General features: G+C 37.7%; 1 protein-coding gene across 1 annotated transcript; it reads right to left on the bottom strand.

Moving 5' to 3' along the window:
• Window positions 1-375: 375 nt before the first annotated feature.
• On the bottom strand, window positions 376-26,679 carry parvaa (parvin, alpha a). Its single transcript, XM_028450569.1, has 13 exons — window positions 26,279-26,679; window positions 20,293-20,382; window positions 20,054-20,124; window positions 19,593-19,695; window positions 18,348-18,488; window positions 15,553-15,668; window positions 14,951-15,009; window positions 12,551-12,570; window positions 12,399-12,460; window positions 11,398-11,466; window positions 10,998-11,099; window positions 3,711-3,783; window positions 376-2,042 (listed from the first exon to the last, which is right to left on the bottom strand). The coding sequence occupies exons 1-13, from the start codon at window positions 26,412-26,414 to the stop codon at window positions 1,966-1,968; spliced, it is 1,119 nt and encodes a 372-aa protein (XP_028306370.1). The 5' UTR covers window positions 26,415-26,679; the 3' UTR covers window positions 376-1,965.
• Between the last annotated feature and the right edge of the window lie 256 nt (window positions 26,680-26,935).

Raw genomic sequence — 26,935 nt, 5'->3', positions numbered from 1 at the left:
AGAATTGACCCAAAGCCTGGTAGAGTTTCACTCATGCTTCAATGTTGAACAATTTCACCGAAATTATCGTTTTGTTACAAAAGATTTCCACTTTGATTCTTTCAAAACAGTGTCAGACCCATTTTAGTGCATGAGCCACATTTAGTCCAATTTGATCAAAATCGGGCAAAACCAGAGTTTTACACAAAGATTTGATATTAATGTATTAAAAAAAACACACAATACAAAGTATAAAACAATCGTATCGTGACGGAGGTGGAGCTCTCCTATTGTTTTCCCTGGATTTTATCACTTGCAGAGGATTAGGAGTCAGCGTGTCAACAGTTTTTTGAAGCAAGCGGCTTTTATGATTATAAAACAAGATTAGCAACAGAGCATAGTCGGATACTTTTATTAAAATGTAGAAAAGTGTGGGTGTTTTTATGGAGACACAAAACTCTGTCAAAAAGCAGTGATGGCAGAACTGGAAACTACTACTGGGAGCAAATAATAATAGTTCCGCGTTTAAATAAGGAAATACTCTTGGAAATAACGTTCCCAAAAGAAGAGTGGAATGACTTGATAGCACAGCTGCAAGTTTAAAGCAGGAAATACATATTCAAAATGTACAATAAATACAGTAATAGGGTCTTTAAACATTTAGAATAGAAGTCGAGGTTTAAAAGGTCTACTCATGGTATTCCAATCAGCCAATACATTATGACCAATGGCAGGTGAGTGAAGACTTATCATGTCTCATGGTTTTTATTTGAAATCTTAAGAGTGGGTTATTCCATTTTAAAACCTTATCAAAATGACAAATAAACAGTGTACTGTAGTTATTTGGTTTTACTGACTTAAAACCAAAACAGAAATACAAAAAAATACAAAAAAAAAAAACAGACAAGCAGCCGTTTTCTGTTTTAAAATGAAACCTTGCTCTGTTTGTGTGATATTTGTATATTTAGGGGAAACTAGGTTGAAAGCTTCATGTTTTAATCTAACCACACAGAGGGGACCCACAGACGGGGGCGGACCTTTAATCATTGACAAAAAAAAGGAGCAATACATAAATGAAAATAAAAAAATACGATGTTACTTAAAACATGCAGATGATATGTGATTAAAGGAACTAGAGGTGGTGTAATGACTCTACTGGTGCTCCTCCTTTCTTGTGATCAACTTCCGTGTTTGTTGATAGCTGGCTAGCGGAATTTATAAAGAGCAAAATCAATATTATTTACTGCTCTCAAAATAGTTGTGTAATTGTTTTTGCAAATGTGTCAAATGGTAGAAGTTCTAACATCTATTGTCCCTCACACCAGCCTCACAGTCGATAGTCAGTCACCAGTTTATTTATATACTATTTGGATCGTAACACTATAAAACAAAACAGAAACGGGAGCTGTGTTATATGAGCTGAAACATCCACAGACTGCATGAAAACATGAGCAGGACCAGAAAACTGCTGAAATAAATCCTAAACAGTCCTATTGTGTGTAGAGACCTGGTCCAGGACCTGTGGAGGGAAACCAGGTGCAGTGGACTTCAGTTTTTACTTTCCCATAAATGTCCAAATATCACACAAACAGAACAAGATTTTTCTTGTATTTCTGTTTTGGTTCTAAGTCAGTGAAACAAAAAACCCACAACGTTTATTTGTCATTTTGATTTGATTTTCAAACAGATTAACTAAAAAACTAACGGCACACAGATTCATATAGATATCATAACATAGCACTGACAATGTTGCTAACTTAGTCATACAAGTCTGCAGGACATCGATGTAGAACCGAGCAGAAAAGTAAAATCTAGCAAAATGAAGAATAAAACCAAGAACAGACGTGTGATGAATTAATTATTCAACAATGTGATGCAAGCACTCAAAACTTTTTTTTTTGTTTACAACAAATAAAGATAAAAATGGATTGTTAAGCTTTGGTACGTGGTCCATAGGAGTAGAAAAGGGATTGTGGTTTGCAGTGTTCAGTCTACATTCCTGTACCTGGAGAAGAGGTTATAAAGGACACGCAGAGTAGATTTCAGGTCACAGTTGACGATATCTGTAAAAGCAGAGAAACAAACAAAAAAAAAGATTAAGAGTTCAAATAATCAACTACAGCAGAGACGGGCATCTTTTATCTCAGCAGGGGCCGCAAATATGTGAGCGTCTGTTCCGAGGGCCACAATATCAACATTCATGTGAATATATATGAGCATTAATACAGGACAGAACAATGGGTTTTTGGATTTTTGTTTTAGTTTTGTGTTGTTAAGAGTCATGGTATTTTTCTCCCCTAATTTAATGTGGCTGTTCCGTCAGGTCCTGTAACTTTGCTCTCATCACTCCATGAAAAACAGGCAGAAATCGTCCTATTGATCTGAGTTAATGCAGCAACAGAGTCTGTCAATCAGTCGATAAGGACCATTTGAAAATGATCTACTGAGCATCATCCAGCAGGTCTCAGCTCCCGAGCAGCGCTCAGCTGATTCTGGCCTGACATCAACGAGACACAAAAGTTTTACGGTCAAAACACGAGAGAAAGACACAGGAGCTCATTGGTGCGTCTGGAGCGCACAGCATCCTCTGCACCGCTGCCACTGGACTCCACACGCGCTGCCTCGGGCGTCCAGCTTTTTCTCTCCCTCACACACACTTTGCATTTTCTTATTCAGTGGCTGTTAATATTGACTATTGTTTTACTTAAATTATTTACTTATACTAGACTTTTTTTTCCATCTCCGCTGTGTTTTGTGTCAACATTCAGTGGAGCCATGACCTCTGCGTGTGTTTGCACCTACCTGTGGGTCGTACTATTTTCAGCACATAAAACAATCACCGCAAACAGTTCCAGATTTGATGAATTGCATTTCGCCCACTGCATAAATTTATTTGCATGTCCTCCTCCCATTTTTTTGCGCCCCTTATGAGATCCGCCTACTTTACATATTCATCAAAGGGAAATGGGCTAAATCGATTGTGGGCGCATTGTGAAGTGCAGTCCTGAATCCCTGGGGTTTGTACCCCTTATTAGCACGTGGAGTGATGTTTTCTCATATTTTAATACCCCTAAACCTTTAGTGAATCCGCCCCTGAGACTTTCTTTGAAGAAACTGTGTCTAGACCGAATCTGATTTCAGATGTAACTTTTGGCTTTATGTCCATTAGCTTAGCCCACTAGCTTAGCCCACAGATCCCCCTCATAGCAGCTCGGTTTAAAGCGGTCCCCGCATATCACAGAAATTCTTCCAAACGGAAAGGTTTTAAGTGTGGATACCGTACCAATATTATGTAGCCAATGTCTGATTAACTCTGACTTAGTGTCGTTATTTGAATTAGAGACGCAAAAGAAATGTTTTGGTGAGGTTTTTCCTCTTGTTGTTATAACAACCATTGGCTTTATACGCCGCCATTGTTCAGAAACTGTAGACCAATGGAACACTGTTCCTAAGAACAGCTAACAGGAATCAACAAATGTGCGTCATATCCTGTGCAAAATGGTGACTCTTTATACTTGATGCCCAACGGTGTAAAATCGTTCTAAAAAGTCCTTTTAACGAGGTATTTTATCAAAAAAGGTGCACATATTTTGTTTATTGGTATTACAGTACACTAAACACATTTTCTGTTATATTTATTTTCACTACAGGTACCATTTTAGCAAATGCTCAAAAGATAAAACTAAACCTAGTGTCATTTCTAAAGACAAAGCGATATGGGGGTAACCTACCCTCGGGTCGAGGCTTTGGTCTCTCCAGACCTCCGTCTTGCATCAGTTCAAAGGAGAAGGACACGTTGTGGACCTGCAGACAGAAGGACAGACGTGAGCAGAGGTATCTGACCTCAGCTACTCCATCCAGGCTCGTTTACAAAGAGGACAACTCCGTCTAATAAAGAGTGGACAATTATTAATGCGCTCAGCAGATCTCAAAGTCTTCAGCAGCTGCACAAACACTCAGCTCGCTCATTTATCAACGGTTACATGTGGCACGTCTCATTCAAAATAAACAGCCTGAGCGTGGGGAAAGGAGACAGTTATTACAAGAAGGTGAATGAACATAAACTAAGGCTATATGTATCCAAACACTTCTTTAATGACTTTAAAATTTTTCACAAACAAAATAGTTTCTTTCAAATACCAGAATCTCAAACATTCCTACCAAAATAAAAAACAAAAACCTAAAGATGGAAAAAGCACAGAGGGCATTCTAAACACTATAACAGTAGCTGGGTTTACATTAACCTTGGAAATGAGCGATAAAAACTGGTAATGGAAACACCTTCATTACGAAAAATACCCCCAAAAAACTCAAATATTGCTAAAAAGTTTTTACGCTTTCATGAGGAGGAATTTCAGACGTTTTGATAATGAAATGTGTCGCAATAACGTGACGTACCTAGTCACGTGACCACTTTTCTCAAAGAAAGACGTGGTATGTGTAAACAGAGACCTAGACATTTCTTAGCGATAGACTTTAAAATTATTACTCCCACATTAGACATGAAGCAACAAAGGAATACGTGTTATAAGGAGGTTTGGAGCGTAAATCTTCCTGCAGCAAAGTCTACAACTCTTACGAGGCTCCAGCCCAAAACAACCTTTAATGAAAACCTGTTATAAGTGCTATTATACTTTGTTGACTTTTAGAAATGGTGCCTTTTTTTTTTTTTTTTTTTTTACAAAAATCTGTAATGGAAACCCAGCTCGTGATATATTTGACATTATGGGGTAAAAACAAAACTGTAATATTTGTACTCAGGGATAAAGTTTGTTTCACAATATCACTTAGATTCTTAACAACCAAAAGCATGTGATTTTTGAGTGAACATTTTACTGATTGATAAAGAGATGAGAATGAAACTGATGTTATTTTTTTTTTTCTTTAAACAAACTCTGCTGTTAGGACCCAGCACTGTGAACTCCTCACTCAGGCTGAGGAGACGACCAGACTGGCTTGTATTTGTTTATAAAGGGCAAACTGCTATTTTAACAGCTCCCTCACATCCCATCGGCTCCTCTTCAACATCCACCTTGGTCATTAAAACAGATTCAGCATTTAGTTTGTAATACATACTCTCATGTTATTTAACAAAAGAGAACAATTGCTATTCTTCAACTGTGTTTTAAACAATTAAACGATACTGTTTCTAGTGTATTTTTAGTTTCTTTTGTCTGCTCTTTAGCGTTGTGCAGGGGTGCCTCTTGGCCAGGTTGCCATTGGGGAGAAAAATTATTTTAGATGCATTTAAACAATATTCAAGAACAACATTGGCCTTGTTACCTCCACCAAGGAGGTAATATTTTCAACAACAATTACAGTATGTGTTTGTATGTTTGTCTGTTAGCAAAATTACTGAATGGATTTTAACAGAATTATAACCAACAACAGACCTTACACTATGGATGATTACATTACATTTCGGAGGGAAGTTGACAGTGTTGGGAACGTTACTATAAAAAAGTAATTAGTTACAGTTACTCACTACTTGATCCAAAAAGTAACTGAGTTAGTAACTGAATTACTCTATAATAAAAGTAACTCATTACCAAGGAAAGTAACTATTTGCGTTACTGTTAAAAAAAATAAGTTGCTATATGTCAAAGAATTCAGATTTTTTAGATGCGTGTCGTTGTGAGGCGCTTCATTAAATTTGAGTTGCTTACAACGGATGTGGACAAAGTCTTCACTCCTGGATATAATGAACACTTCACATACACGTTCTTGTCTTTGACCACAATTCATTTAAAGTAGTGTTTGTATCGTCACCTTAAAAATGACAACTTTTCATCAGACTGCTCCACGCTCACCATCTCTGCTGCTTCATCAAATCTGTAGTGGTTGTGTGTGTGGCGTGTGTGCTGGCACATGTGTATGAGCACTGGCTCTGATTGGCTACCATGACACATGACACCGCCTTAGCCAATCATAATCGCTCACCTTGTTTTAAACCCACCTCCTCTCTACAGCTGCGTAAGAAGCCAGGGATGGTTTCAGATAACAGTTTATTCAATCAATACATGTAACGCACCGCATTTAACGTTCAGTAACGTTAACGGCGTTGTAACGGCGTAAAAAGTAATTAGTTAGATTACCCCGTTACTGAAAAAAAATGCCATTACACTGGAAGTGGATCAATAAAAACCCTATCATTGGCAAAATGTTTCTGTTTATGAAATTTCACTCAATTATGTCAGGTTGGTTGCTCAATCACCTCTCAAAATTGCATCGGGATTGGATCAGTATTGGACATTGTCATGATTTTTCTAAAAATAATGTTCATACATTTGGTCCTACTCTATGGTTATAAATGGGGATAGACATTTCTTCCAAGCCTTTACAGTGTGAATGATCATTATACCATGATCAGGATCACTGATCCAGATAACTGCCGATATCTGGTCAAGAGGATATTTTCCGTTTGATGGTGGTTTGTGCTCTCTGACTGCTCAGGTTTCCAATATGGATTTTCTTTTGAATATTTCAGTCAAAGCATTCAGAGAAATAGAGACACTAGATTTAGAGCAGATATAGGCAACTGGCGGGCCCGGGGCCACATGCTGCCCTCGGTCTAATTTTGTGTGGCACCTGATACAAAATTATAATTCATGAAGTTGGAAGCTTTATGAAGCCCAACATAACATACAAAACTCCAGAAACGTAGAAAATGACAGCAAAATGCACAATGTCAACAAAAGTACACAAAACGACACACTAAACAACCACTTAAACAGAAAAAACAAGAACATACACAAAAGGACTTCAAAGACACAAAACACAAAAAAACAACAACACAAAATATATCACAAAAATGCACATAATGACTAAAAAAAAAACACACAAATAAGCAAAAATCAAATTGCCATGTTGACAAGAAAATAGACAAAATAAATGCAGAAACATATTAAATGTCTAAAAACTAAAAAAAAAACACCAAGAAAACCCACACAAAAGGACTACAAAGACAAAACCCTCTGTTTCCTGTATTAATGCTCAGATTGGTCATTATTCTAAATGATAACACAAATGTTGATAACGTGCCCTAGAGTCTGTGTGAGCAGCTAATTATACACTGAACCAAAATATAAATGCAACACTTTGGTTTTTTGCTCTCATTTTTCATAAGCGGAACTGAAATATCTAAAACATTTTCTATACACACCAAAGACCTATTTCTCTCTAATAATGTTCACACGTGTCTAGTGAGCACTTCTCCTTTGCAGAGATAATAATAATAAACCATCACACCTCACAGGTGTGGCATATCAAGATGCTGATTAGACAGATTTGTGAACAATATTTGAGAGAAATAGGTATTTTGTGTACATAGAAAATGTTTTAGATCTTTGAGTTCAGCTCATGAAAAATGGGAGCATAAAAAAGTGTTTATATTTTTGTTCAGTGTATTAAAGATAGAAAACTAATAGAAGGAAAGATGGTTTTCTAAACCCAATCGATCCAAGTGCGTGAATTCACTCTGAATGTTCTAAAACCTCCGTGAGGGCTTATTGTGAGAAAAGTGTGACCTTAACCCATCTGATTAAAAAAAAAGCCAAAGAAAGAACCTGAAGTAAAGATCTACAAGCAGAAGCTTTTTCGATTTTTGAAGCTCCTTTTTAGAGCTCGTCCCAGACCAATCATCAAGAGGCCTTCGAGGCCCTCAAACACACACAGAGAACCGTAATAGAGCTGAGCCCAGAAGCTACTCCAGTGTTTCCCTGTGCAGGATGAGATTACAGATGCTGTGGGGCCTGTGCCTATTCTCTCAGGCCAGGAGTCTCTCTCTCTCTGTGTGTGTGTGTGTGTGTGTGTGTGTGTGTGTGTGTGTGTGTGTGTGTGTGTGTGTGTGTGTGTGTGTGTGTGTGCACATTTGGGCTCACAGCTTGGCAGAGGCTGCTGGCCAAAACCCAGACAAAAGGCAACTGTGGTGTCTCTGCAGATTGCCTGTCCAGAATACCACAGTACGACAGAGGCCCATGGTAGGAGGGATGACTCGGCCCTGAATGGACTCCCGGGAAAACGGATGGCATTTATCATGCTATTGAGAGCAGAGGAGTCTTGGCTAAAAATGCACGCTCTCCTCACAAATTGAGTATTGATTTTTGAGTCTTCCTTACAACTATAGGTCACAACCAAAGATGGGAAATAGCTATGTTTTCTAAGAATCTGGAAAAGAAAAATACTACCTTCAATATACTGGAGGACAAAATGTTAACACGTATGTTAGACCAAGATGCCTGGATCAAAATCTATTAAACCCTTTAAATCTATTTTTATTATCAGTGGTATTCCCTTTGTCCTATTTACATGGTGCTACTTTGACACTGTACAAATAAACTGAGCTGTAATAAAAGCTCAGTGATTGAAGGGTTGGGGTCAATTATAAATGTAATTGATAATTAATTACAATTATGGTGTAATTATAATTTTAATTGGAAAATTATGTTGCTGTTGTAATTGAGTTCAGATAATTGACTTTGTAATTGTAATGGAAATGATGTAAAAACTGTCATTTACAATTTTATTAAACACAAACCGAGGGGTATACAGTACTGTTGCAGTTCTGTGGCTTACATATATGTAGTTAATAATTATTAAAATTTGTTTCACATCAACTTTTCCCCTAACGGTCATTTCTCTTCAGAATCATTTTACCATTTAAAGAATAATAATTCTACGGGTATACTGACAGATAAAAGGCTCATATGCCCACACCAAAAATATTAATACCAATATTTGCATTGATTAGGAAGCCTAACAAGGCAACCAAGAGATGAAAAACAAATTAGACAATAGATAATATTTTTTAATTGTATTTTACAGCTGATTTAAGACAAGTTAACACAAGAGGAAGGTTAAATTTTATTAGGTTATTTATTTCAGACTCAGTAATTGTGATTAACTGTAATTGCACTTTGGTAATTAAGAATGTAATAGTAATTGACTTCCAGAGGAAAACAATAATTTTTATTTTTTTATTTTTATTTGAAAAAATGCTGGTTACCTTAATCATAATTGAGTTGTAATTGAACATAGATAATTAAAGACGTAATTGTATTTGAAAAATGTAATTGACCCCAACGCTGATGATTACCTTAAACTTTATTAAAGAGTAATTAAACCCTGAGGTTTTGGATGGAAATTTAAAAAAAAAAAAAAGAGCCTTGATAATGGACGGGGCATCTGGAGCAGCACCTCTCTTTCATTTTATAAAATCACCAAAGAACAATCTATGCTATGCTAAGCTAACTACCTACTCAATACTCACTATACATCTCTATTTACAATTCTCTCAGTCAACCTATTCGCCACATATGGCAATCCACAGGTGCTAGTTTGAGGAGGGGCGGGGCCAAAAGTGGTGGTTCATGACGTTATGCTGTGTTCACAATGCGTCTTCTGCGGCACCGGACGCATCTGCCGCACGAAACGTTCCGCAGGTTAAAAAAATGTCCCCATTCGGTTCATATGCACATTTGAAGCGAAGCACCGCCCACCAGCTACACATCCAACTGGGTGAGTTTCACGGCCTGCTGAAAGGAGAAGCTGCGCTTCTTTTTCTCCTCTCATAAACATAAACCACCAGTGAAAAAAGCCGGTGTGATTAGTGGCTAATGCTATCCTAGCTCAGTGTTACAGAGAGAACTTTTACCTGCTACTACCACCTCCTCGCTGATTCTCCTCCACGCCAAATCCTTCCTAGTCCAGCCCGGTTATAAAGGCCGTGTCATACAGCTCCAGGTGGTCACACACAGCTTCTACTCCATGGTTGAATGGGTGAACAGACTAGTGTCCGTGTTGACGGACTGACGACATTGTCAACAAAGACTCTGATTGGCTTTTGTCGTGTAAAACAGTCGCAAGAGTTCAATATTTTCAACTCTTGCGAATGGACCGCACCGTTGCACAGGAAAGATTTGGCCTCTGGGCCGCGTCTATCCAATGACTTTGTATGTAATCTGGACGCACAAACATTTTGTGACGCATTTGGTGTGAACGTAGCATTAGACTTCATCAAAACATCACAAACCACCATTTACAGCAAATAGCAAAATTAAACTGTAATAGCTGGGTTTCAACCATAGACTGTAAAAAGAATGGATGGGACAATGTCCCCGGTGGAGTGAAGCTTTTATTTTTAGAGCTCCCCCTGCTGACTGGCTGCGGTATTGGTCATAAACCCCGCCTCCTCAATGATAACAGACGGAATGTGGGTCAAACTGTAAAGTTAAAATACTCGTCACATCATTTTTTTCCAAACCTAAACTCTGCTGTGATCATTAGTTATTATCACCCTACGTTGTGTTCAAGTGCTCATTTTTCTGTGAATTGTGTTTTAAATAAGTTATCGTCATATATGACGATGATTGACAGCAGTGAATCTTGCGTAGCTTTCTTTGTGAATAACAGTTACGTCATGAAGGAAAGCCGAGACGCCATTTAACCAGATAGAAATATATTGTGGCTTTGTACTAACCTCTATGATCTGAACAAGACGTTGGTACAGTTTCTAGCGGGAAAGATACTTAAGTTCTTGGCGTAGCTGGAGTGCGTAAGTCATCAGGGCAGTACCATAGATGGGCGGGGCGTGTTACCAGGGCCTCTGGCTCCAAATGACATAAAATTTGCAAGATGGAAGCACCCCTAAGGGCTGTATTTTGGCTTCAAGAACGTTGAGTGGGAACAGTTACAGTACACGCCCACTGGTTTCAACCTATAGACGGCAGTCACTCTTACACCAAAATGTCAAATTTTAATTCTTTGACTAAAATGTCAAGATTTGGACATGAATCAATCAATAACATGACTTCATACCCAAATAAAATACGTTTGATTTCAGCAGAAAAAAATGGTTTTGGGGTTTAGTTACTTTTCTGCCCCAAGTACATAATTGACTACTGGTATCATCACATAAAACACAATCAACTGAAGCTTATTTTAATGTGACAACATGAAAACTTTTGCACAGCCCTAAATACAGCATGTCTAAAATGGATCTATGGAAAGGGATGGAATACCTTTTGGTCAAAATTTTCTGGAGTGAGGAAGAAGTTGTAGAGTGGCACAAAGTATCCTTCCAGCAGTCCCATCAACAAAACCAGATAAACACCGTCTGCAAACTAGAACCACAGCACAGTCACCTAAACAGCAGCTGAATCAAAGCTATAACAATGAAAATGTTTAAATTTGTGATAAACATCCACAGCTAAGCCTCCCACAGAGTTAACAGCAGTATATAAAACTGGTAGAGATCATTTCCATAACATTATTTCACAGAATTGTCCTTCCAACCGGTGGAAATACATTAGATGAACACATATATAAGAGCTCTGTGTCAGTAATGATCATTTAACGCCTGCATTTAACTCTTATTCATTAGTAAGACATCAGTAGGAGGCATGTAGACATGTTTCCTACCTGTGTGTCCAACTCCGACACCTCCAAGTTGAGCTTGTTAAGGTGTTTGTTCACAAACGTGATCAGCGTCTAAAGGTAACACACACACACACACACACACAACATTAGAATATGGACTAGAGTAGTTCACAATATAATGGTCTAAAAATACATTTAGCCTGGTTCCTATTGATATTTTGAACATCTGTACCAAAAACTGAGCCACTATAACGTCCGTAAAGGGTGCCACACTTTTTCCACAATTTTTATTGCTCAACCAAAGAATGTGTAGCTTCCAAAAGGAAGTCTGGGCATTAATAGTTTGTCCCTGTTTTAAAATAAATAAGTAAGAACATTGGAACAGTTCAATACACGATTCCTGAAAATAGTGATGGACCGATACAACGGACGATTTTTGCGTTTTTTGTGTATCAGCATCGGCCGATGTGGGCTGCTGCGTTCGCGATCCGCATTATTTACAGAGAGCAGAAATATTTTTTACTTGTTCTACATCACGTTTTTAATATTTGTTTTTTTTTACTTGTTGTCGTTCTACCTCACCTTTAATTTCAATAAATGTTCCTTTTTTAAAAAATTGAGACTTGTACTATTTGTTATCATCATTGTGTAATTTTTATGATGTAAATCGAGGGAGCAAAAGTAATATCGGCTCCAAAAAAAAAATCGGCAGTCTGTATCGGTCATCGGCTAAGGCTGATGGAAAAAAGAATCGGTATCAGCATTGGCCCTAAAAAACCCATATCGGTCGATCCCTACCTGAAAATATAAAAAGTGGGCCACCCCTAAATGTGCAGCGATTGCCTCCATTTTTGGTAACAGATGCTTACTGTGTCAAATGGAACATGGCAAAACGCAATCCGGCAAATTTTGGTGAAAGTTAATTTGTGAACCACTCTAATATGGACGGCATTAAGTAAAAAAATGGCAGAGATTCCAACATTTTTATGAATTCATATTATTGTCGATTCTTTTCACTCCTTGCACACAATAGTAGTCGGTACCTTTTTCACAACGTTCAGCTTATCCGGAGCGTGGTCGAACAAGGTGTCAAAAGCATCCCGCTCTGTAGAGGAAAACACCACAAATTATTCAACTACAAACAAAGAAATACAAAAGAAGGCAAAGTTTAGATTCATTCCACGTGCAAACATACCATGTCTGCCAGAGAAAGCTCTGAAAAGGAGAAAACAACATAAAATGTGTCAAAACGTGAGCAACCCAGACACTTTCTGCTTACTCACCATTTCACACAAAACAAACAGGAGAAAAATAAAAGACAAACGCTTTCAATTCAATCGCTAAGGAATGCAGAGCAGAGCATGCTGGGATTAAATGACAGAAATGACAACACAATAATGCACCAGCCAGGGTCTCATAATTTCATTAACAATGGACACTTGTCCACAGTGGGGGCTGAAATATTCATCAGTGGGACGATCACAATAATCACATACTATAACACAATGCAGCGAGCTGGACAGCAGGGGTGTTGATACAATGGATGAAGACATGCGGCCTGTTGGGTGGGAATGGATGGAGGGCCCCTTGTTTGTTATTACATTGTTAGCACTGTGGAGGATGTTGTTGTTGGATGGGGCCAGGTGGTTTTGGATTGGAGGGAGCGCTGCAGCACGGGGGGGGGGGCGGAGTATCATCGTGGACAGGCCAGCAAGAAATGGCAGGCACACAGATACACACACACACACACACGCACTCACACACATGCTCATGGTGTAATCTGGGATGGCGACGGCAGGCAGGTCTGGGCAACAGTCCACTGTGACCATGTGAGAGTGTGAGCCTGTGTGTGTGTTTGTGTGTGTTGTTATTAGCATGCCATCCATCTACCGTAACAAAATGTGTGCGTGTGTGTGTGTGTGTGTTGGCCTGCTCTTATCTCCCTTGCTGCTGCCGTCAGGCTGCAGGACAGCCTCAGAGGGAAACAAAACCAGAGTGTGAGATAGTGTGTGACTGACTGTGTGTGTTTGTCTAATATCAAAGGTCTAATTCTTCAACTGAGGGAACCATCAAATTGTTCTTTTTTTGTGTGTACAATGGTTGTCTGTTAACTTAAAAAAAAATGTCACCTTTCAGGTATTCTATGTTGTCCTTCACTATCGTTCTACTTTTCCTCTAAATCTTTGATTGAAATAAAATGTTGTAGATTTACCTGCTTTATCTTTACTTTTCCACAGAAATATTAACAATAAAAATGTTTCATTAGAGAAAATCTTTGGGTGGCTCAAATTTGCCGTTATCACATATGAATAGATCTGGCAAATGAATTACATAATAATAATGGTTTACTGCATCAATCACTAAGAAACAAGAAATAACCTAACATATATGTTTTTACTGTAGACTGAAAAAGACCGACCTTGGGTAGTCCGTAAACCAGATATAGGTAACTCTTATCACAGCGGGGGCTGATCCAAGGGCCACATTATCACCATTCATGTCAGTATTTAGATAATAACCAATTTGAACAGTAATATGGGAAATAATAATGGTGGTTTGTGTTTTTATTTATTTTTCAAGTAATTTTTCTCTCAATTTGTGTTTTTCTTGTTGTTTTGGAGAACTTTTGTTAATGTTTTGTTAGTTATTAATGTCTTTTTTGTTTATTTTTCTATCGTTTTGTGTATTTTGGTTGACATTCTCTGTAAAGATTTCTTAATTTCTACATTTTTGCAGTAATTTTGTGTATATTTATTTGTTGTTTTGTATATTTTTGCACATTTGCTTTTGAAGTACGCACAAAATTAGACAGAGGGCCGCATTATCAACATTCATATCAGTATTAAGAATAACCAATTTGAGCATTAATATGGGGAAAACAAAGGTGTTTTGTGTTTTTGTAGATTTTTTTAGTCATTTTGTATATTTTTCTCTCAATTTGTGTGTTCTTCTTGTGGTTTTTATCCACTTCTGTTGTCATTTTGTTGGTTTTTGGTGTCTTTTAGTTCATTTTTCTATCGTTTTGTGTATTTTGGTTGACATTTTCTGTAAAGATTCCTCGATTTCTACATTTTTGCAGTGATTTTGTATATATTTTTTTGTTGTTTTGTATGTTTTTGTAAGAATTTTGTGCGTTTGCTTTTGAAGGACGCACAAAATTAGACTTAGGGGTCGCATATAGCTTACAATGTAAATGTAATATATACATCGAAGTGTCCTTGGGCAAGACACTGAACCCTAAGTTGCTCCCAGTGGTTGACCAGCACCTTGCATGGCAGCTCAGTTCCACTGGTGTGTGAATGGGTGAATGAGTTGATATTGTAAAGTGCTTTGGGACGACTTCAGTGTGGGCATAGAGACGTAATATAAAATCAAATCCATTTACCAAAAAAAAATAAATCTACTATCTCTAGCACACTGGAATAGTAGTAGTACATTCAAAATAGCACAGCTTCTCCTGTTAATGTAGCTATTGCGGTGAAAAGCGTCCATAAAGACAAGTTCCTTTTCAACCTGGCAGAAAGCTCCAATGGCTGCACACTGATAAGTGCTATTCATGTTGGGAGAACTAAGAATGAGTCACATTCATACGTACTCTGTGTTACCAGTGATTTCCTCTTGTATTTGTCTGGACTGAAGAATGCCCTCTCTTTTCTGCAACGCACAAAAAAAAAAAAAAGCATGGCATGGCATACACGTGTTTGATTCATTTCCTGCTGAATACGAACGTGAAAAGAATCAAAGTGAAAAACTCAGAGAGGTACGGATAAAGAAAAGGGAGAAGTCACTGATAAATTCACAGTAGACAGCAGGCTGATAAAACTAACATTAACAGATGCAAACGCAGGGGGACACATACATACTGACCAATAAATAAGGCAAGAGCTTCATAAAACAATGTTAAATATAACTTCAAAAACTCTGGTAACACGAGTCCAAAAGGCTGGACTAGTAAAAATCCAAAGGAATGTTGAACAAAATAATCTCGATACTAAATATTGTATTGTTTATTTTATTATTTTTCTAAAATCAACAATTGTCCCTTTTATTAATCCCACCACAGGGACATTAATTTTAAATAAAGCAGCAAATAGGGAAATAAATTAAATTAAAGAGTATAATTAATGGTTTGATTTACAATCATAATAATAATATTAATTAAATTTAGTTTTTATACGGTTTGTTCAACACACTCACCTGGACGACCACGACTTGAATGGAAACGTGGTCTGGCAGTCTGATTGGTGCTCTGAAGTGCTGCGACAGCGCCACCAGCAGGTGAAGGATAGCGACAATACTCTTAGCATGAACCGCTAGGAACAAAACACAACAACAAATAATTACAAATAGTGAATTAATTCCACTATAGTTTAAGCAGTAACAAAACCCCAAACTCTGCTGAAAAGTGCTGTTTATTAATCCTAGTCCCACTCTTCACATTTCAGTAAAAGTATTTTAATTTTGCATATTTAGTTGTAAAATGTCAGAGTTACTGGCTTCTAAGGGTTGAACGCCAGCTATTACAAGTGAATTTTGCTTTTGGCTGAAACGGATTCTTTAAGATTCCCCTGCGTCATCGACTTTCACTGTTGGCCCCGCCCCGCCTATAAAACCTGAGAGGAGGGTTTCCTCCAATCACAGCCCTCAGTGAGCATTGATTGACAGTTTTAATGAGGAAGTCCACTGTTCCGTGTGAAAAAGAACGCTGCAGCTGTGATGTTTTGGACTCTGTGCTTCATCAAGCTATGTGTGTATTTACAGACACATCATGTGTATTCCCGTCTGTCTCTGCGTGTGCGCGGACGTGTGTGTACGCCTTATCGCTGTGTGCGTGAGGTGGTGAGAGAGTAGGGCTGTGTGTGAACTTCATGTCGGGATTGTGTGTACCTGTGGTTGTAGTGACACATCTCAGCTGTGAACTCGTTATGTGTGTGTGTACGAACATAATTGTGTGTATTACCGTCTGCACTGAATGGGCGTATCTTACTGCAACAGCAGTAACGCCCATAATCAAGGCATTTTTGTGTTTCCCTCCTCGTGGCAGGTCAGCAGAAAGCAGGGTTTTAGTTACTCTTTAAGTAAGCAACAACTATTAATGTTTTTAATTAAGGATGCACCAATATGAAGTTTTCAGACTAATTCGACCAATAATTTTGAACTTTTTTGGCCAATAAGCGATAGGAAAAGTCTGTTGTCTTTTTATTTTAGCCATTAAACACTTTTTACAGCTTTACAAATGGAAGAAGCAAATGTTTGACTAAGCTGAGTATCCCAGTGAATCAAACAATATTTAGCACTAAAAGATAAACCATTAAGCACCTCCTGAGTCAGATGATTAAAATCCAATTAGATTTCAGGACATGTCGCAGTTTTCCAAATCACATGTCGTGCGCCACACTTCATTCATCAGATCATCACGTCTGATGTCTTACACGGCTCTGAATTGTTTGGATCTTTCCTCTGGAAGCCTCTCAGGGTGTTTGTCATTGCAACATGTTTTTTTTTGGTTTGATTCTTACACAACACGTTGACTTTTCTTCTTTTTTCCACTGCTTTATACTTCCCCATTTTGCTTTTTAGTAAGGACAACTCATCACAAGAGCTGAAACAAATGTAGCTCCCTGAAATTTCCAGTTTTGTATTTGTTTAACACCTTAGTGAACATACATTTGTGTCTTTTAAGATTGAGTCAGTGTGTAGTTAAAAACATTGTTGATGAAAAATCTGGTCCATATTTTGTCCTTTGTGCTCCCAATAATTGTCTCTACAGAGAAGTTTCCATGAGTTTCATCCAACAGATCAAAAACAATTACTGGACATTTTAGTTTGACAATTCCAAGTGTTTGGTTCAATAGAAAAATATCATTATTTGCTTCAAATTGGAAAGTTAAAGTAAATATCAAAGTTTCTTTTAAAAAAAAAAAAGCTTTGGCACACACTGTATGCAACAGCTGATAATGCCAGTAAAAGACATTCTACTGGAAGTAGCTCAGTCTGACTAAGATAGAAAAGCATCATCAAAGGAGAAAAGAAAACCAAGCTTATTAATCTGATGGCAAAGGGAGCTTCAATATGAATCCCTTTTTAAAAGCAGTCCGTACAGAGCTAACAATGGAGCTCTGGCTAGCAGTTTGAATCTTAATGCTTGAATAGGTCTTTGTGGAAATTCTGCTATAATACATTTCTCTAATGCACAAGAAAAAGGTTAAAAAAAAACAAAACAAAAAATATATTTGGCCTTTGCTGACGGTAAGTCTAAGAAGACATTGTTTTGCCAGTGATCCATTATCATTACTTGTACCTTATTCCTATTGATCGGAGAGGAATCGTGTATTCATTTAAAGGAGCATGGCAAGAAGAAAAAGTTTTGCGTAGGCTTTGGTTTTATGAGAAAATGAATTAATGTAAATGTTCTGAAATACAGTGTTTGACAATGCTAGCTAAAGTAATATCAGCTACAGCCATATTTTACTTTATTAAGATTTATAAATCCCAACAATTTAGTCAGATCACAGTACTTTATGTACAATTTAAATGACACGTGCAAAAAGCTCAAGAACAGTGCAGGATTTGATTGTCAGCATCACTGCAAATGGTTTGGATCTAATCTGCATCAGGTTTTATTATTGTGATTTAATATTTGTCTCGCAGGCAATCCTTTCTGTCACCCGGGTTACTGGTGTCGCAATTTATCTTCACTAGATATTGGGTTTCACAACGTCTGTGTGCAGATGGTTTCTAATTCAAAAGAGATTCAAATTTTAATCAAATGAAACTAAGTGACAGTGTAGCATTTCACATATTTCACACAATTTAACTGATCAACAGTGTCTCATTACACACCATGCAGAGTCATTTCAATGCTCATCAGTCATCAGGTTTGGACGAATCAAAGGAAATGAGTTAATGTCAAAGAGTACAAGACTAAACCTGAAAAGTTATCTCAACGACTGCTTTCACTACAAAGATGAAATGTTTAAAATGTTTCTTACAGTCAACGTTCCAGCGGATGCTTCGGGTGGAGAGTTTGAGTGAGTCGTTGATGCGCTCCAAGACAGTCTGCAACTTCTGTTTCTGAGCAATCTCTGACTGGGTTACCTCCGCCACGTTCAGTTTCTCACCCTCAAGCTTCTCTGCAAAACAAGTTAGCAGAAAATTACGCATTAATTCAGGAAAGTCCCAGGACATCTTGTGTCATTTTCTAATCAATTTTACAAACAAGCACAAAGTAACAAAATGACTCATTTAAGAAAAGCAAATGATCATCTAAAGATAATATCATGAGTACCTGCTCAAGTTGACGTTTTTTAAAAGTATCAGAAGGTTTGTATTTGTTTGAAATATAAACTCATAATATACCACAAAATGGTAACAAACAATTGGAAACTAATAATAATAAACATTAATTATATAGCACTTTTCAAAACACGTTACAAAGTGCTTTCCAAAGGCAGCTATAGATTAAAAAATAAATATATAAACTTTTGGTCAGAGATTAAAATAGTTTTAAAAACAGAAACATAAAAACAAGTTAGAAGTTACAAAAAATGAGAGAAGGCTCTCTGATAAAAGTATGTTTTAACTTATGAAATTATTTTTAAAAATAGAGGGGGAAAAAACATTATTCATTTTTACAGTTTGTAGCTGTTTATTATGAAGTGTAATCTAAAATTCTGCAACACGGTGGACCTTTGAATTTGTATTGAACAACACGTTATTCGAAAAACACATTTTAAATTCAGATATAATGGAAATAAGAAAGTACTCCTTAATCTTTAATCAAACAGTATTTCCAAAATCCTTAGCTTTAATTTTTGGTAATTATTTTTAAATTGCATTGTGCCCTATTCTCTCAAATTGTCCAGTTGTGGTCAGACATTAGTCTATTATGTTGATGTTTTCATTGAAAGAAAGTTATTCAGTCAAAATCCAGTTTGCCGTTGGCGGGAAAAAAAAAAAAAAGATGCCAAAAGTAAGCTTTATAATAAAAAGTTTAACTCTTAGAAACAAAAAGGAACAGTGGGCTTAACAGTGGTCCTTGTGGGACGCCTCAATCCTTCTCCGAATAAAACTGTGCATAAAGGCTCTAAAAAAACCTTAATACTAAATGGGAAATAAATTCAGCAATATTTTTGTTAATCTGAACCAAATTCTAACTGCTTTGTCTTAATTTGATGATGTTACCTGTTGAATGTGCTAACTAAGCACCAACATGGGAGCGAGAATCACCTTCTTACCAAACAGTTTCTGCAAAACCTGTCCATCGTAGAGGTCTTCAGCCAAATCTTTCACAATGATTCTCTCCCCCACCAAAACGTCATTGATCCAGTCAATCAACACCTATACAGAGCAGAAGAAGATATTAATGAGAACTCTAATACACTATTAAAAGATATCAAATCCAACACGTATCTTAAATTTTCCAATTTAAAATTTGGAGAGCTCATTTTTCCCCAACCACACATGCAGTGATCCTATGCAAAATAAATGTATTGGTATTGGTGTTGCTGGTATGATTGACCTGCCAATATGATGCACTGTGTTGTGTTTATGGAATGCATAAGGAATCAAAAATGGAGGGAATTGATCAAGGTAATGCCTAACAGTCTTTGAATGACTTTGTTTTCAGATCATAAGAAAGACTGGTGTATGGAACTGTTCATTTAAATAAAAAAGGGTTAAGTAACTAAAGAAAAACCTTCATGAGCTCCTGTAGTTTCCGATCATTCTTGGAGTTGGGGTCCACCATGGTGCGCACCTCGTTCTCCTCTGGTGGATGAAGCAGGTGAAACGTTACAGTTAGGGACAAAGACATGAAATTATAAACCAGTCATTGATCTAAACATCTGTCATCTTATTCTATAGTCAAAAAAGTGTTGTGTTCGACAGAAACAAGTGCCGTACTACTTGGTCTTGGTCTCGGACAATGTGGTTTACCTAGCATGGTGTCCTCAGGGTCCAGCTCATAGTGTGAAGGGCTAAGAGGAAGGTTGATGGCATTGATTCCCTCCTCCTGAAGCTCAGACACTAAAACAAAACAAAAACAAATTTATCAATATATCATTATATTACATACATTGTTCTACAAAAGTTCTACAAACTTTGTGTGATTGTTACTGAAAATTAAGAAAAAAAGAGAAGAACAGAAGATTGTCAGCAGGAAGCATGATAATTCAAGAAAATAATAAAAGTAAAAGTGGTAATTGGTAAAATGGGAAAAGAAGGACAAGTAGATGGATGGATGGATGGGTGGATAGATGATGGATGGATAGATGGATGCTGGTGAGGTCAACTGAAACTAACTAAGGCTGAGATTGGAGTCACTCAATTCTAAAGACAATAAATTGCAGGTTTTGGTTGAAAGCACCTTGAATTGAGAGCGATGCCGTTTCCTGCTTCACAACAGGCGTCACAGAGAAACCCAGCGTGCCATTCTTTCTCTGCATGTTGGATAGTGGATACCTATAGAGGCTTCATCTCTCTATATAGACGTTTGTGGTGAGCACATGAAGCAAACATCCTGTTGCATTTCTTCCCCCCCCCCCCAAGCATCCTTTTAATCCTCAGTGTTCAGACGTAGCCTCCACGTGCAGCAGCTCACATCCCATCACTAACAGGTAGAAGGGGCATTAACTCACCCATGTCTCTGTGCCAATTACCTCACACTCACTCAACATCAAAGCAAGTCTAGTTGAACAGAAACAATATCCAGCTCTGCTCCGCTACACTGCATCTGTGGGGGTGTTGGATTTTTCATTACACCAGTATGACACTTCACTGGACAAAACCAGTGCTGCGTGACAATATTTGGAAACAATTTTCCACTAAAATATCAATCAAACAAAACCAAAACTGGGTATCGTCAATTACACAAGTGCATTGTTTCTAGGGGTGTCCTGATCTAATATCGATATCGGATATCGATATCAGCCTGAAAATAAATATTGGTTTCAAATTTCTATTTTGTTTTTTTCCCCAATTCATTTTTTTATTATATTTATTCAATTGTAGAATACTGTAGATATTATGTTGAAGGTTAAAATGTATGTAACAATTGGTTAATAATAAATGGGTCAGTTTTTCTCATACCTACTGTTGCTGACTATTGTTCTCTGTTTGAGTAACATCACTTGATCAAACCTTTTCTAACCTTCCACACTACAAAATAAGTGATTATTATTTTTCTATTAAATAAAAATAAATAAAATGAATAAAAGTATGTATGATTCATTCTGATATCGGATCAATATCGGTATCAGCTGATACGCGAGGCTGCAATATCGGTATATAAAAAAGTTGTATCGGGACATCCCTAATTGTTTCCCATTTATTCTTTAACTAGACTTGTGTAACCAGGAATGTTACTATAATGATGTACAGTAGGTCTTAGGTTTAGCCAAAGTATGGCTGGGTTGTAATAAATGCAGTTAGAGCTGATGCATGTGATAGTTTGATCAAAGCGGTAAAAAAGAATGAGGGAGACAATAGATTTGCTGCAAGCAGGCATTAGGTTGTAAATTTGGTTCATTTAAAGCACCAGATGCAAAAGATCAAAATCAAAGATCATTTGCTCGATTTAAATATATGTAAAAGGTTGAAATTGTTGCTCCACTGTAAACACCCTCCTATTTATATTGTCAAAAAAGTTTCATGCATTGAATTATGGGACATGAAGTCTCATAGACTGATGCACTGAAGGGTTTTTACTTCATGGCGTTTTCACAGATTGAAAATTGCGGCAAAACGATGACAGATGTTGACTGGGTTTTACACGGAAAGATTCCAATCCGACCCAAACGGAATGTCTTGTGGGGTGAGAACTGGAGTTGATATCATGGGGAATTAGAACCAAAATGGTGTCAAGCCAATCACTGGTGAATGGTGACGGGACTCCACATCCCACAATGCAATGCAGGAAACTTTTCTGACAATGTCAATAAACGGAGTAATTACAGCGGAGATCAAAACAAAGTTACTTTCGAGAGGCAATTTAAACCTTTTACAATTTGTTCTCAAGCAAATGATCTTTGATTTATGAATCTACGAGATCAACATTTGTCTTTAACTGATACAAAAAAAGAAATTGACTCGAGCAGCTTTAATTTAAAGGGCAACAGAGTGCGGTTTTAAGTGAGGACAACATGAGGACAAAATATAAAAACAACTCTATATATTATGAGCGATAACTATTTTTTTTTTATTTTTTTAATAAAGATATTCTTTATATTCTCTTGAACACAATTAGATATGGTAAGAAATCTACAAACAGGAGCTGAGGCTGTAGTATAATAACTATCATTATTATTACTATATCAGTTTGCACCATCTGATGATATTGCAGAGATAGCTCTGTCTGACTCACTCTTGGGAAATCCCGGGCTTGTTCAGAGGAAGTACGGCTGGTAGATTTCTATTGAAATTTAAATAAAAGATGTGCGATGGCGCTGGTGTGAGCAGCTACTCTGCAAAGTGGATTTTGCACCAGTTTCCGTGGCAATAAACAATTTGCTCGCTGCTTTTAACGCCAATGTTTACACTCCAAACACATTTCATTGCTGAATACAAAAAAAAAAGGGATTCAAAGGTGTCCCGAGCTGAGTCTTGGGCGTGTGTCACTCCTCCCCCACTGGGTCATAAAAATGGCAACAAATATCCATCCACTTGGGTAAATTACGCGATGAGGAAATAAGCGTGGTTATAAATGATGTCCTACCTGGAGGGCAGAGCGCTCCACAGCCCATGTTTGCCTCTGTCCGTCCCCAGCCTCATGCATCTTCTCCTGGCTTACGGGACCATCTTTCACCCTTAAAGCTCATCCTTAAATAAACCAAACTGTAACAATCCCTGGATTTAACTTCTAAATGTCTTTAAAGAGCGCATAGAATCACATGTTACCTCTACAGGTCTTTGCACACGGCTGTATAATCTCACTGTTAATATCCGCACAGCCTTCCCTCTAAACGCTCTAAAACCTCTTGACCTTCTCCTCCCTTTTTCAAACCATCTCATTTTCCTCTTATTGAGCTCATTCTCATTCTTCAACTCATCTTTAACCCTTTTTCTGTGCCTCCTTCCATCCGGTCATTATTCCCGTCTCAAGCCAATAGCCTCTATCTACCCTCCATATTATGCAGCGGCTGCAATAAACGTCACATGGACTTTAAATTTATTCCCTGATCAGCATGGGAGCGCCCGGTCCACGTTTTCCATCAAATCACAGAGCACATTTCAAACATGCAGCTCATAGCTTAGTGTGTGTGTGTGTGTGTGTGTGTGTGTGTGCGTGTGTAGACGTATTACTGAGTGTGTGGAGGGAACATGAGCCAGCAGGAGAATAATGAGATTGCATGCATGTCCTATCGGCGAAAGCAACAAACCTGGGGCTCAGCTGTGCTGCAGAGGTCTGACGGACACACAGTAATCATCCAATTGAGAGAGACCTTTCTCATTCAATGATAAAACCTGGCCTTCCGCTATCAATGTCATGTCATTTGCAAAAAATAAATAAATAAATAAAAAAGCCACCAGCATACTAATAAACCAGACAAAGCATTGTAAAATAAAGGCATTTCCTGTGACAGTTGACGCTCACGGTAGCATGTGATATTTAAAAATGCAAAGATGAGGTCAGGTTGTACAGTAAATTCCTATGAGTGCACTTTAAACGCATGCATGTGAAGGAGTATTAAAGATACGGTTGATCTATAACACTGACATTTCCAGTGTTGGGTTGATATAAATGGTTCAATTTGGTCAAATGTATTCTACAGTTGTGATCAGGGTTGGGGTCAATTATAATTGTAAACATGTAATTTCTAGGTTCCCAAAGTGGGGTACGGGAACCCCCTGGGGTACACAAATTGTCATGGAGGTACATCGCTCCATCTATAAAGCAAGAAATCACCGTCTGTCTCTGTGTGTGTGTGTGTGTGTGTGTGTGTGTGTGTGTGTGTGTGTGTGTGTGTGTGTGGCTGAAATATCGCTGCGGTTCAGGGACAGACAGAACTGAGACTTTCAACATGGCTGCTGCTTGGTTCAATGGCATGCAACCATTAATAAATTATTTCATAAAGTAGTCCACAGGAAGCAGACAATTTTATGAAATTTTAGAACTATTGACATCATCACTGTGGATTAGGGCTGAACAATTTTGTAAAATAATCTAATTGCGATTTTTTTCCCCAACAATATTGCGATTTAATATGCGATTAATTTTTCAAGGGCCTCGTCATGTAATTTTCAATGAACACAAGCAATAAACCAATCTGATTCATAATAAACAATTTCAGATTTATTTAAACTTTAAATAAATATAAAATATACATTTTAAAGCACAGATTACAACAATAAAGCAAACAAATTTGTGGCTTTACCTCTTCACCATATCTAACTAACTTCACGTTTCATGAAACATGTAAACATATGGGCTGCACTTCTTAAACACTCTCTGAACTAAACAAGACAGGACAAAAAAAATAAATAAAAAATTGCAGCCTTTGCGATTAGAAAATCACGTTTTATGATATCGCGATAATATCGCTGATGCAATTAATCGTTCAGCCTTACTGTGGATTGAGCCTTTGCTGGCTTTGACCACGCATCACAGTTGGCTGGGTTAGAGGCTGCCTGTGGGTGTCCCACTGTGGGCAGCGAGGCAGAGGGCGGACGGTGTCCGGCCGGGAACAGCCTGTCCTGGGCGAGGGCGCCGCGGTGGCCCGGGGCTGGGTTGGCCGGGTTGGAGGTGGGCTGTCCTCGGCCCGCATAACGCCAACACTCCTCTGGAGTGGCTTCACTTTTTGCTCGCTTTGGGTGAATCGTGCGTGTGTTTAATTCAGAATTAAATTTGCATTAGGAATTAAGTGTTTACAAGGTCAGTTTAAAGAGGATTTAACTTTTATTCCGATTTAAAGAGGAAATTAAGCTCCCATGTTAACGTCAGGGTCTCAAAGTGTTTCTCCAGGCATAACTTCATGCATAGAAGTGTGACGATATCTCGATACGGCACTATGTTGCGATATTTTTTTTTTGACACGATCGATTATCAATATGTTCGCGATTTTTTTTTTTTTGGATTTAAAATTTATTTTATTATTTTTAAAACCTTTTCTGCTTTTTCACTAAAATGTGCAGGTACTGTAGGTCTTCACAGAAAATGTGTCACTGTTTACTGTTTATTTTGTTTACTGGAATACTGCACTATAATGGTGTCACTGGTAAGAAAGACGCTATTTTTTGTTTACAGAAAGCACTATTGGAGATACTTATTAGTTTACTAATATACAGTAGGGTTATAACCTAATCCTAACCCTAAACATAACCATAAACTTAACACTAACCCTGAGACTCTACGTAAACGTACCAATAGCACAAGGGGTTGTTCGTACGGCAAACGTACGAACAAACACTTTCATTAAAAAAAGTGTTTAAAAAAAAAAAACATATATACATATATATTTGAAACCCAAATAATTGCATTCGAACACTTTTTTCTTTGATTGAAAATAATTACTTATTGAAAAGTTGAAAAAAAATAAAAATCTACCTCCATACATACAGTATTTGTGTCAGTGTGAAGGAAAGCAGCTCCTTCCAGTCCTCCTCAGAGGCCTGTGTTGTTGACCATCCTTCATTCCTCACTTATTCCACAAGGAGCGGAGTCACTGCCTTAAAAGGTTGCGTTCACGGCCCGGGGCCATGAAAACTCCCACAGAACGGTGGGTTTGTCCCAAAACTATCAAAACTGTGTAAAAAGTCTAACCTGTGAACGTGTCTGACATTTGGCTGCAGTTAATGGTCAGTTTGCGGTGTTTTATGAACTATAAAGATAAATAGTTAGTGATGTGGAAACTTTGGGGCGTAAATAAACGGTCAAGTTAAACTAGTGTTTTCTATCCGTTTGTATAAGTTTGTTCATTTTTTTTACCTTCTTTGGCTTTTTTCCTTCTGGCCAAAGTTCCTCCAAGTTTCCCCAGGAAAGAGTCGTCCTTCTTTCTGGAGGACGGAGACTTGGGCGTCGGGGATTTGGGAGAGGACGGAGACTTCTGAGGCGAAGAGGCCATGGTCCCTGAGCCGCTGAATCCGCTTTAAGAGGCTGAGCTGAGGTGGACCAGGACGGGGGTTGTGGTGCTGGTCAGAGGGAGGACTGGAGGAAAAGATTTGTTTTCCACTCCCTAAAGCGGAAACGGAATTCCAGACATTTTCTGTGAGACTGGCTGGACTGAAGTGGCCCCTCCTCTGAGTAGGTGGTTCAACAACAGCAGCTCGAGAGGTCAGGGTTCGAATCCCGACCAGAGCAGACACCACCACTATGGAGTAGATTAGTGTCTTTATTATTCAATTAAATAAATAAATAAAAAATCACTTTAAAAAAAAAAAACCAAAACAACTTTTCAATTAAAAACAAAAAACTTTTATTTCAATCAAAAATGAATATTTTCCTTTGAAAAAAAAAAAGGGTTGAAATGTAAAAAAAAAAAAATATTTGTGACCCAAAAAATTGCATTTGAATTTTTTTTCTTTAATTGAAAAGGTTTTTTTTTATTTTTTATTTTTATTGAAGTCATCTTTTTTGTATTTGTGC

This window comes from Gouania willdenowi, chromosome 6, assembly GCF_900634775.1.
Source record: "Gouania willdenowi chromosome 6, fGouWil2.1, whole genome shotgun sequence".
NCBI classification, from domain to species: Eukaryota; Metazoa; Chordata; class Actinopteri; order Blenniiformes; family Gobiesocidae; genus Gouania; species Gouania willdenowi.
This window is presented reverse-complemented; position numbering and strand designations above follow the sequence as displayed.